A 13,489-nucleotide genomic window follows, 5' to 3' on the forward strand; every position below is an offset into this window, starting at 1 on the left:
ACTACCTACCACCAGTGTATCCTATAGCTGTGTACTACCTACCACCAGTGTATCCTATAGCTGTGTTCTAACCTACCAACAGTGTATCCTATAGCTGTGTCCTACCTACCACCAGCGTATCCTATAGCTGTGTTCTACCTACCACCAGTGTATCCTATAGCTGTGTCCTACCTACCACCAGCGTATCCTATAGCTGTGTTCTACCTACCACCAGCGTATCCTATAGCTGTGTTCTACCCATTAGTGTAACACTACCTCACCCCACCCACTCACGTCTCACACACCTGTACGTGGCACAGAGCTGGTAGGTGGCAGCGTGGTACATCTGCAGGGTGTTGGTGTGGTCGTCCAGGGTCCACACCGCCTCATCCCCCCACAGACAGGGGCTGGAGGCCAGGGCCTGTATGGAGGATGGTGGGTCGTAGGGGTCCAGGCGACGCACCGCCTGGAGGGTCCGGCAGTCGATCACCAGCAGGCCTGGACCATGGGAGTACCACAGCTGGGAGGAAGAGCAAGGTGGAGATAAGACTTACACTTTATGATAACCATTTATATTACCAGAGTTTAACACAGTAACATTGTAATGAGGTTACCGGTATTTCACTACTGTATACAATTATTTACTATTTCATCATTTGACCTTGTGGTATACAGGTATATTGAAATATATCAGAATATCTAGATAAATAGATGAATAGATACATTTCGATATATCGGCATATCGTGGTATATTGATATATCTATTCCAACCTGGGATCCACTGTGGACCAGGACCATGCTCCTGACTGGGTAGGGTCTCTGTCTGGGGTCAGAGTCCTCCATCCCAAACATGGTCGTATTGAGGGTGTGAGAACACAGGTAGGTCTCTCCTTCTACAGGCATGTCATCCATTAGGGAGTACACTGCCACCAGACCGTCTGACATCCCCATGAAGACACACGCCTGGGTCTGCATGGGTGGGAGGAGACCAGAATGTTAGGTTGGGGGGGGTGTATACGGAGTGGAGAGTGGTTGAAGGGACATGGAGAGGGAGAGGGAGAGCGAGAGACAGAGATAGTAAAAATAACAACACATCCAAACCTTGATAAAGACTGAAGACTAGATGAAAAGCATGAATGGTGGTGAAAACATTCTTGTTGCCAAGTTAAAATAGAGAGCGGGGCAGTAAAAAGACTCTTGCATGCACTGCTACAGTAAATAATACAACCAGTAAATCAATCTACTGTACGGTTTTCTAATTTAAGTGTAAATATGCGTTTGATAGCGTTCGTCATTCCCGACACATATTTACATGTCATACAACCAGGTCAGCGGCTCAGTGTCACTGTAGAATGTTTTCCCCAGAGTTGTTCCTCCCACGACCTCGCAGTCCCCCTAGCAACTACCAGCTGTTGTTCTACTGTTGTCCTACAGCGGGGCCTGACTGTTCTACCTGTACACCTGACTTCAGTGGAGGATGGGTTTCTGGGAAGGAGGGAAAGATCAAAGGGGGCTCCACGTCTGCAGTGTAACACCCTGAACAGCCGACGTGTCAGAAATATGTTATAGAGCTATGGTACTTTGGGGGTGTTGCCTCTGTCAAAGTTCAAACAAATCGAACTATCCAACACTTCTGCGCCCCTTCTTCGTGGCAAGCAAATCAAAGTGCCTTGCAGGTATAATGTGAGAGAGCCTTTTGCTCCTTATCCCCAGACAGACAGCAGGCTCCGCTAGGTCAGCCTCAACACCTGGACTACCCCAGCCACAGGACACTTCAAAGGGCTGAGGGTCTAGGGAGAGGGGTGGTGAAGGGGGACGGAGAAGGGGAGGTGAGGGGGCAAACAGGCAGTGCTCCTGTTTATCACTAGCAGCACCGAAAGCGTCATGTTGACACAAAACTAATTTACATTTTTAAATGACTTGGCCATTGACTTTTCCTAAATAAGTATATTTAACACAGCACAGCTGATGGCCCATCTAAACTACACCTAAACTATATTGAAATACATTTTACACATAATAATAGAGTTAGCCTAAACACAAGATTAAATTGACAATAGTCTGATGGGTGACAATATTAACAATGGTCTAATTGTATTTGAAGAGATGGGCTAGCGCAGCTTGGAATTGATACAGAGGCAGGGAAACGCAGCAACAGAAAGTGACTTTTAAAATGCTCCTACAGTCGGGGTAGGCAACTAGATTTTTATCAGAGCGGATGGTCGGGGAGGCAGAACATTATTACAATCATTTGTGCACCGCAAATGACCACAACTAAGCCCAAAAAGAGATTGTATTTGAAAATAACAATCATTCCATACCTTGATTACACTGAGACACAATCACGTCTCTTTTTTTATTCCTGGAAATACTTGGGAATAGATTTCCTAAACTAAACTCATTTTTAGCTGAATTCCTGGTGATTTTACTGTCTCGTTGCCCACCTGTGCTACAGAGTCATATGTAGGTAAGACATTTTGATTTCTGTATAATATCTGAAAGAGACGATTCTGAGGTTTCCAAAACACTCATTTTTGCCAAATAGTTTAAAATGAAAGAGATGAGCTCTATTTCAAAATATCACCTTTACCAAGAATAACCACTTCCATGCACTCCACACATGAACACGTGGCAGCATACAGCCCAGGCTACTAAGCAAGGACTAGTAACATAATAAAACCGATAATAATGCTATTCTGTTCTTTTGAAATACATTTTCTTATTGCAATGTTTCTTAAGACCTGCCAAAATGACATCATAATAGAAATTATAATGGGTGTGGTTAGTGGTTTTTCGTTTTCTTTACAAATAGGCTACAGTAACATATACTAATGAAAATGCTATTATGTTCTTTATAAAATATACACATTTGTATTCTAATGTTACCTTCATAAACACAACCAAAGGAACATTTTTCAGGATGCATATATTAAATGGATTTAGACTGTTTGAATGTTGACATCAAAAAGACGCGGCATTGGCTCAGAGCGGGACCGCTCGAAGACTGGCATTTCTACTGTTAAGAGGACCGTAAAACCTCTTTTACCACAGTCGCTGAGTTAGTTAATGATGGTCAGAACGCAAATAAATCCCTACAAATGGTGAAAACAGTCATAGGCTGGTTTCGGAGGCAGTTAGATGGTACCGTATTATTATCAACTGCTGTATTGTTACTGTATAAACACTTTACAGTACAGAGATTAGAGAACACAGATTATCCAGTGTATCAGGGTTACATTGGGGTTTAGTAGATGACGGACCAACAATGGGTTGGGTTCCCATAATTCTTTCTCACAGAGATCCATGCAATCATGTATGGTTGTCCGGGGCTACAACAACAACGTGTATTGTTGGGGTTACCGGTGGACCGGTTAGGGAACTACTGGTCTAGGAGATGGTTTGAGATAGAGTTGTCACGGTAGCAGTATCGCGATAAGTCTCGTGGCAAGGAAACAAAACATGAAGCGGATTTCATTTCTAAAGGAAAACAATCCTAATCTTGGAAACAAAGAGCATTATGTTATCATCCAGAGTCAAATGTGTTTATTTTCCAAGCTATACACAATATTCTAAGAAAGGTTCCTAAAGGACCAAATAGTAGTCTGCTTCATCTTTTCGCCATGGAAAATCGAGAATGGTATTATTGTGATACTGGTATCATGACAACCATACAGGGCAGTAGTGTACAGTATGTTACATGGTCTCTGGCGGGCACGGGGAACAGACAGGTGACAACAGGAGAGTTACCTGGTCTCTGGCGGGCACGGGGAACAGACAGGTGACAACAGGAGAGTTACCTGGTCTCTGGCGGGCAAGGGGAACAGACAGGTGACAACAGGAGAGTTACCTGGTCTCTGGCGGGCACGGGGAACAGACAGGTGACAACAGGAGAGTTACCTGGTCTCTGGCGGGCACGGGGAACAGACAGGTGACTATAGCAGGACAGGAGATCTGTTTCTGGGGCTGGCTCAGTGGACACATCTCCTTTAGACTGTAGATGAACACTTCCTGCTCCTAGAACACACACACACACAAGTAAATACACACACACGTGCATGTACAGTTGAAGTCAGAACTTTACATACACTTAACGTTGGTGTCATTAAAACTCGTTTTTCAACCACTCTACACATTTCTTGTTAACAAACTATAGTTTTGGCAAGTCGGTTAGGACATCAACTTTGTGCGTGACAAGTAATTTTTCCAACAATTGTTTACAGACAGATTATTTCACTTATAATTCACTGTATCACAATTCCAGTGGGTCAGAAGTTTACATACACTAAGTTGAGGGTGCCTTTTAACAGCGTGGAAAATTCCAGGAAATGGCTTTAGAAGCTTCTGATAGACTAATTGACATCATTTGAGTCAATTGGAGGTGTACCTGTGGATGTACACGCAGCCATCATACCACTCAGGAAGGAGACGCATTCTGTCTCCTACAGATGAACGTACTTTGGAGCTAAAAGTGCAAATCAATCCCAGAACAACAGCAAAGGACCTTGTGAAGATGCTGGAGGAAACGGGTACAAAAGTATCTATATCCACAGTAAAACGAGTCCTATATCGATATAACCTGAAAGGCCGCTGAACAAGAAAGAAGCCACTGCTCCAAAACTGCCATAAAAAAGCCAGACTACGGTTTGCAACTGCACATGGGGACAAATATTGTACTTTTTGGAGAAATGTCCTCTGGTCTGATGAAACAAAAATAGAACTGTTTGGCCATAATGACCATCGTTATGTTTGGAGGAAAAAGGGTGAGGCTTGCAAGCCGAAGAACACCATCCCAACCGTGAAGCACAGGGGTGGCAGTATCATGTTGTGAGGGTGCTTTGCTGCAGGAGGGACTGGTGCACTTCACAAAATAGATGGCATCATGAGGAGGGAAAATGATATGGATATATTGAAGCAACATCTCAAGACATCAGTCAGGAAGTTAAAGCTTGGTCACAAATGGGTCTTCCAAATGGACAATGACCCAAAGCATACTTCCAAAATTTTGGCAAAATGGCTTAAGGACAACAAAGTCAAGGTATTGGAGTGGCCATCACAAAGCCCTGACCTCAATCCTATAGAAAATGTGTGGGCAGAACTGAAAAAGTGTGTGCGAGCAAGGAGGCATGCAAACCTGACTCAGTTACACCAGCTTTGTCAGGAGGAATGGGCCAAAATTCACCCAACTTATTGTGGGAAGCTTGTGGAAGGCTACCCAAAACGTTTGACCCAAGTTAAACCATTTAAAGGCAATGCTACCAAATACTAATTGAGTGTATGTAAATGTCTGACCCACTGGGAATGTGATGAAAAAAATAAAAGATGAATAAATCATTCTCTACTATTATTCTGACATTTCACATTCTTAAAATAAAGTGGTGATCCTAACTGACCTAAGACAGGGAATTTTTACTAGGATTAAATGTCAGGAATTATGAAAAACTGAGTTTAAATGTATTTGGCTGGTGTATGTAAACTTCTAACATACTGTACATACAGTACCAGTCAAAAGTTTGGACACCTAATCATTCCATATTTATTTATTTTTTTTGACTATTTTCTACTTTGTAGAATAATAGCGATGACATATTTTTTTTTTTAAACAAATCAAAATATATTTTATATTTGAGATTCTTCAAATATATATTCTTCCTTTGCCTTGATGACAGTTTTGCACACTCTTGGCATTCTCTCAACCAGCTTCATGAGGTAGTCTCCTGGAATGCTTTTCAATTAACAGGTGTGCCTTGTTAAAGTTAATTTGTTGAATGTCTTTCCTTCTTAATGCGTTTGAGACAATCAGTTGTGCTGTGACAAGGAAGGGTGGTATACAGAAGATAGCCCTATTTGGTAAAAGACCAAGTCCATATTATTGCAAGAACAGCTCAAATAAGCAAAGAGAAATGACAGTCCATCATTACTTTAAGACATGAAGGTCAGTCAATCTGGAAAATTTAAAGTGCAGTCGCAAAAACCATCAAGCGCTATGATGAAACTGGCTCTCATGAGGGCTGCCACAGGAAAGGCAGACAGAGTTACCTCTGCTGCAAAGGATAAGGTCAGAGTTACCAGCATCAGAAATCAGCAATTAACTGCACCTCAGATTGCACCTCACAGAGTTCAAGTAACAGACACATCTCAACATCTACTGTTCAGAGGAGACTGTGTGAATCAGGCCTTCATGATGGAATTGCTGCAAAGAAACCACGAATAAAGGACACCAATAGGAAGATCTGGTTTGCGCTTAGTGGGACTATCATTTGTTTTTCAACAAGATAATGACCCAAAACACACCTCCAGGCTGTATAAGGGCTATTTGATCAAGAAGGAAAGTGGTGGAGTGCTGCATCAGATGACCTGGCCTCCACAATAACCAGACCTCAACCCAATTGAGATGGTTTGGGATGAGTTGGACCGCAGAGTGAAAGAAAAGCAGCCAACAAGTGCTTAGCATGTGGGAACTCCTTCAAGACTGTTGGAAAAACATTACAGGTGAAGCTGGTTGAGAGAATGCCAAGAGTGTGCAAAGCTGTCATCAAGGCAAAGGGTGGCTACTTTGAAGATTCTAAAATCTAAAACATATTTTGATTTGTTTAACACTTTTTTGGTTACTACATGGTTTCATGTGTTTTTTCATAGTTTTGACGTCTTCACTATTATTCTACAATGTAGAAAATAGTAAGAATAAAGAAAAACCCTTGAACGAGTAGGTGTGTCCAAACTTTTGATTGGTACAGTACACGCACGATCACACACTTACAGAAACTAAATGTATACAGATATACATAATCAACTCAAGGTGGATAATGTTATACGCTTCCATTTCATGGGCAGAGAAATGCTTTAAAAATATTGCCAATGATCATTTTGTATATAAACACCCATTTATTCTTTAACATGTACCCTAATTCCATAAGTACCAGTGTATTCCTGGCAGTTCCCAATGACCCTCCCCAAACATGCTATCACTAGACTTTACGCTGCTTCACCAGGTTAACATGACAGCAACAAAACTCAGCCTGAGCGTACACACTACAAAGCCACAGGTTAGACTAGAGATGAACATACTTATGGTATGGGGAGAGCAATTGTACTGACATGGTGTCAACATGTACATTGGTTACATAACGAAATCCACCTAAGAAGGCTTATGCCTTTATGTCTGAGGTTTTATGTCATGCTGAGTTCCAAACTGTAAACTTGCAATGTAAATCCAGTGTTAAGGATAGTTTGGCCAAACCCACCCCCAGTGTTTATGTAAACTCACATTTAAGTAAACTGTCAGATGCAAAGAACATGTATGAATAAATATAAGTATTATACTCTAATGTCCATAGGAAACCCAGTGTTAGTGATTGTTTGGCCAACTCCAACCCCAGTGTTAGTGATTGTTTGGCCAACCTCTGTGGCGGTCCATAAGGTGTTGTCCATCTTCATCTGACAGCTCAGCCTGGTTCCTGGACACGGCATCCTCTTCACCTCTACCTGACCCTTCTCTACGTTCACCACACTGTAGTTCCTATAGGACAACACACATTCACTATCACACTGTAGTTCCTATAGGACAACACACATTCACTATCACACTGTAGTTCCTGTAGGACAACACACATTCACTATCACACTGTAGTTCCTATAGGACAACACACATTCACTACCACACTGTAGTTCCTATAGGACAACACACATTCACTATCACACTGTAGTTCCTATAGGACAACACACATTCACTATCACACTGTAGTTCCTGTAGGACAACACACATTCACTATCACACTGTAGTTCCTATAGGACAACACACATTCACTATCACACTGTAGTTCCTATAAGACAACACACATTCACTACCACACTGTAGTTCCTATAGGACAACACACATTCACTATCACACTGTAGTTCCTATAAGACAACACACATTCACTATCACACTGCAGTTCCTATAGGACAACACACATTCACTATCACACTGTAGTTCCTATAGGACAACACACATTCACTATCACACTGTAGTTCCTATAGGACAACACATATTCACTATCTTACTGTAGTTCCTATAGGACAACACACATTCACTCTCACACTGTAGTTCCTATAGGACAACACACATTCACTATCACACTGTAGTTCCTATAGGACAACACACATTCACTATCACACTGTAGTTCCTATAGGACAACACACATTCACTATCACACTGTAGTTCCTATAGGACAACACACATTCACTATCACACTGTAGTTCCTATAGGACAACACACATTCACCATCACACTGTAGTTCCTATAAGACAACACACATTCACTATCACACTGTAGTTCCTATAGGACAACACACATTCACTATCACAGTGTAGTTCCTATAGGACAACACACATTCACTATCACACTGTAGTTCCTATAGGACAACACACATTCACCATCACACTGTAGTTCCTATAGGACAACACACATTCACTATCACACTGTAGTTCCTATAGGACAACACACATTCACTATCACACTGTAGTTCCTATAGGACAACACACATTCACTATCACACTGTAGTTCCTATAAGACAACACACATTCACTATCACACCGTAGTTCCTATAGGACAACACACATTCGCGACCACACTGTAGTTCCTATAGGACAACACACATTCACTACCACACTGTAGTTCCTATAGGACAACACACATTCACTATCACACTGTAGTTCCTATAAGACAACACACATTCACTATCACACTGTAGTTCCTATAGGACAACACACATTCACTATCACACTGTAGTTCCTATAGGACAACACACATTCACTATCACACTGTAGTTCCTATAGGACAACACACATTCGCTACCACACTGTAGTTCCTATAGGACAACACACATTCACTACCACACTGTAGTTCCTATAGGACAACACACATTCACTATCACACCGTAGTTCCTATAGGACAACACACATTCACTATCACACTGTAGTTCCTATAGGACAACACACATTCACTACCACACTGTAGTTCCTATAGGACAACACACATTCACTATCACACTGTAGTTCCTATAGGACAACACACATTCGCTACCACACTGTAGTTCCTATAGGACAACACACATTCACTACCACACTGTAGTTCCTATAGGACAACACACATTCACTACCACACTGTAGTTCCTATAGGACAACACACATTCACTATTGCAGAGTATCTAGAACACACACACACACAGTAGTCCAACAAGTCATACCGAGACAATACACACCATTTAACCGTGTTACCCTGACACAGAGTTAGGACAGTATTCAATCTTTCTCCTTCTTCCCCTGGCGGAGTAGTACCTGCTAACAATTATCATGTCATTCTCATGGTCGGTTCCCATGCTGGAAGCCCTGGCGCAATACCTCTATGAGGGGGTATTAGAATTACAAAGGATCTCTATGGGGTTAACAGCAGGACAGCTGCAGTCAATAGCAGTCATTAGCACCACCTGTATGGAGCGATGAAAGCTGCCTTTATCGTAGTGAGATTATCTCCCAGTCCCCAAGCACACACAGTCACACACAGGGGGAGAGCAACACTAAAGCAATTACTTTCCACCTGGGAGCTTTATTACAGGACAGGAGTGTGTGTGTGTGTTACTCTCAGAGAGGTATGTGCAGAGTATGTATGTGTGTGTGTGTGTGTGTGTGTGTTCTGCCTCCACTGCTCTTTATAAGACAGTCCAAGCATAAGCAGCTTAAATACACCCTCAGATCCTCAGGAAGTCTACACTGAGACTTTTTGGCCAAGGAAAACCTCTGAAATCAACACAAAGAGAAACCAACCTGTCGTCCTTGTCCCCGTCCCAGAAGACAGCGCTGTGTCCCTGCAAGTGGGACAGGAAGAGCTGGGAGTGTGTGTCACAGGCCAGCAGGTACCTCAGACATGGGAAACTGGGCTCCTGCATCTGCCTCACACACTGCATGGCCAGGGGCCTCTGGATCAAGAGAGAGACACACAGTCACTATGTCATACTGTAAGCCAGGGTTCCCCAATTGGTGGCCAGTGGATTGGTGATTTTATCTGAGCAAAAAGAATGTTGGACACAAAAGACTGTAAAAACACCAGCAAATGAGCCCCAAGTATTCCCATGCATAATAGAGAGATTTACTATACTGTATATAAAAATGTATGTGGACACCCCTTCAAATTAGTGGATTCGGCTATTTCAGCCACACCCATTACTGACAGGTGTATAAAATCAAGCACACCGCCATGCAATCTCCATAGACAAACATTTGCAGTAGAATGGCCTTACAGAAGAGCTCAGTGACTTTCAATGTGGCACCGTCTTACAATACCACCTTTCCAACAAGTCAGTTTGTCAAATTTCTGCCCCGCTAGAGCTGCCCCAGTCAACTGTAAGTGCTGTTATTGTGAAATGGAATCGTCTAGGAGCAACAACGGCTCAGCCGTGAAGTGGTAGGCCACGCAAGCTCACAGAACGGGACCGCCGAGTGCTGAAGCGTGTAGCACATAAAAATGGTCTGTCCACGGTTGCAACACTCACTACCGAGTTCCAAACTGCCTCTGGAAGCAACGTCAACACAAGAGCTGTTCGTTGGGAGCTTCATGAAATGGGTTTCCATGGCCGACCAGCAGCACACAAGTCTAAGATCACCATGCCAAGCATCGGCTGGAGCCATTGGACTCTAGAGCACTGGAAACGCATTCTTCGGAGTAATGAATCACACGTCACCATCTGGCAGTCCGACGGACGAAACTGGGTTTGGCAGATGCCAGGAGAACGCTACCTGCCCGAATGCATAGTGCCAACTGTAAAGTTTGGTGGAGGAGGAATAATGGTCTGGGGCTGTTTTTCATGGTTCGGGCTAGGCCCCTTAGTTCCAGTGAAAGGAAATCTTAACGCTACAGCATACAACAACTTTCTAGATGATTCTGTGTTTCCAACTTTGTGGCAACAGCATGACAATGTCCCTGTGCACAAAGCAAGGTCCATATAGAAATTGTTTGTCGAGATCGGTGTGGAAGAACTTGACTGGCCTGCACAGAGCCCTGACCACAACCCCATCGAACACCTTTGGATGAATTGGAACGCCGACTTCAAGCCAGGCCTAATCACCCAACATCAGTGCCTAACCTCACTAATGCTCTTGTGGCTGAATGGAAGCAAGTCCCCACAGCAATGTTCCAACATCTAGTGAAAAGCCTTCCCAGAAGAGTGGAGGCTGTTATAGCAGCAAAGGGGGGACCAACTCCATATTAATGCCGATGATTCTGGAATGAGGTTTTCGACGAGCAGGTGTCCACATACTTTTGGTCATGTATTGTATATGTGATCGTATACAAATGTAAGCAAGGATTGAAATTATTAAGTTTTAGTCAAACATTATATCTGTTTGGGCTTCTTGTGGTCAACTTGAAGTCTACAAATTATTTGTAGTTATGTTTCCGGCCCCGACTATCCACTTAAGAAAGAAAATCGGCCCATGGTTGAATCTAGTTGACAATCCCTGCTGTAAGCCACACAGCATTGTAATATCAGTTGTTAATACACATCTAGATATATGAAAGACAGCATGATAACATGATAGCATTATAGTGGTGCGGATTAGTCATCACACTTTCCTTTTTAAAAAGAGCATATCCAAGCCAGCACAGCTTGGCTCACTAGTGTGAAAAGTGTATTGGCGTCCCAGCCCACAGCCCCTCACCTTCTCAGGCTTAGTGTCCCAGCACTCAATCATCAGGCCATGCAGACAGTGGAACTGGACTTCCTCTGGGTTTCCCAGGGTGGGACGGATGCCTTTAGACAGCTTCTTAGCTATCTGGAGCTGGTGCTGGCCCAACGCAGGCCTACAACCTGACAGCAACTCATACACAACCATCCCATACGAGAACATATCCACCTGGGCGAGTGAGTGAAAGAGAGAGAGAGAGAAAGAGAATGGGAGATTGATTTAATATGTTATATACACAATGTACAAAACATTAAGAATACCTGCTCTTTCCATGACATAGACTGACCAGGTGAAAGCTATGATCCCTTATTGATGTCACTTGTTAAAAACACTTCAAAATCAGTGTAGATGAATGGGAGGAGACAGGTTAAAGAAGGAGTTTTAAGCCTTGAGACAATTGAGACATGGATTGTGTATGTGTGCCATTCGGAGGGTGAATGGGCAAGACAAAACATCTAAGTGCCTTTGAACAGGGTATGGTAGTAGGTGCCAGGCACACCAGTTTGTGTCAAGAACTGCAACGCTGCTGGGTTTTTCATGCTCAACAGTTTCCTTTGTGTATCAAGAATGGTCCACTATCCAAAAGACATCCAGCCAACGTGACACAACTGTGGAAAGCATTGGAGTCAACATGGACCAGCATCCCTGTGGAACGCTTTCGACACCTTGTAGTCCATGTTCCGACAAATTGAGGAGGGGGGTTGCAACTCAATATTAGAAAGGTGTTCTTAATGTTTTGTACAGTCAGTGTATATATTTCTATATTGATTTAATTGCTTTGGCAATGTACGTTTCTATGCCAATAGATCTTCTTCAATTAAATTGAATAGCACACACACCAGTCATCCCATTGTAATAGTCAGACTCTAATGTTATCTATGAAGGCCATTCAGCTTGGTGATGGAACACAAAATAGCATATTTTCTGTCCAAGAAATAGTCCAAGTTGAATTCCTTTCTATGAATGGCCATGAGCTTGAGATGAACAGCCCACTGTGGCTTTCTTCCCAGGGTTTATTTAACGCAGCGCAGACAGATGGGGCCAAAATGCACCGGAGTGGTGAGTTTCCACGCTCTGTTAGCGTTACGGTAGCAGTCCTGGCTCCTCGCCACGATGACATCACTTGGCAACTATTCTGAGAATCCTCAACGTCCGTGGAACTCGGAGTCAGAGGGGCTACAGGAAGGGTCATGGTATATTCTCTATGGTACATTCCCTGTCTGTCAGCAATCTCTAGCAAAGGTATGACAGGGGAAATCCAATGTTGCCAAAGAAAATATGGGTTGTTGAATATTATACTATTATATTACACACTATTTATGTATAACCCGTTTATAGATTAGTTAAGTACACAGAATGTCTGCTATTCCATCTCTGTCTTTCCATTTTACTCTCTCCAGCGCTCTCTCTCTTGCTCTTTCTCCCTCTCGCCATCTCTCGCTCTTTCTCCCTCTCAGTCTTTCCATTTTAGTCACTCTCTCTTTCCTCTCCATCTCTTCCTGCAGTATTACAATAACTACATCCTGAAACCTCATTTGAAGTTAAATCAAAGAGGAACCAAAAAGGATTAATGTATGGCAGGAGGGACATGATTGGCTGAGAACAGCAGAACAGGGTCAGAGTATAGACGTGAGAGTTTAACAGCAGAACAGGGTCAGAGTATAGACGTGAGAGTTTAACAGCAGAACAGGGTCAGAGTATAGACGTGAGAGTTTAACAGCAGAACAGGGTCAGAGTATAGACGTGAGAGTTTAACAGCAGAACAGGGTCAGAGTATAGACGTGAGAGTTTA

General features: G+C 42.9%; 1 protein-coding gene across 3 annotated transcripts in view; it reads right to left on the reverse strand.

Moving 5' to 3' along the window:
* The window catches only part of LOC115166860 (leucine-rich repeat serine/threonine-protein kinase 1), a 133,299-nt gene that overhangs the window by 13,538 nt on the left and 106,272 nt on the right, over positions 1 to 13,489 (reverse strand). For all 3 annotated transcript variants that reach the window (XM_029720749.1, XM_029720748.1, XM_029720747.1), the window contains exons 30-35: positions 11,671 to 11,865; positions 9,781 to 9,932; positions 7,378 to 7,495; positions 3,877 to 3,993; positions 751 to 948; positions 285 to 499 (exon numbers count right to left, since the gene is read on the reverse strand). In XM_029720749.1, coding sequence (XP_029576609.1) covers positions 285 to 499; positions 751 to 948; positions 3,877 to 3,993; positions 7,378 to 7,495; positions 9,781 to 9,932; positions 11,671 to 11,865 — 995 coding nt within the window. The remainder of the gene's footprint in view (positions 1 to 284; positions 500 to 750; positions 949 to 3,876; positions 3,994 to 7,377; positions 7,496 to 9,780; positions 9,933 to 11,670; positions 11,866 to 13,489) is intronic.

This window comes from Salmo trutta, chromosome 29 (genome assembly GCF_901001165.1).
Source record: "Salmo trutta chromosome 29, fSalTru1.1, whole genome shotgun sequence".
NCBI classification, from domain to species: domain Eukaryota; kingdom Metazoa; phylum Chordata; class Actinopteri; order Salmoniformes; family Salmonidae; genus Salmo; species Salmo trutta.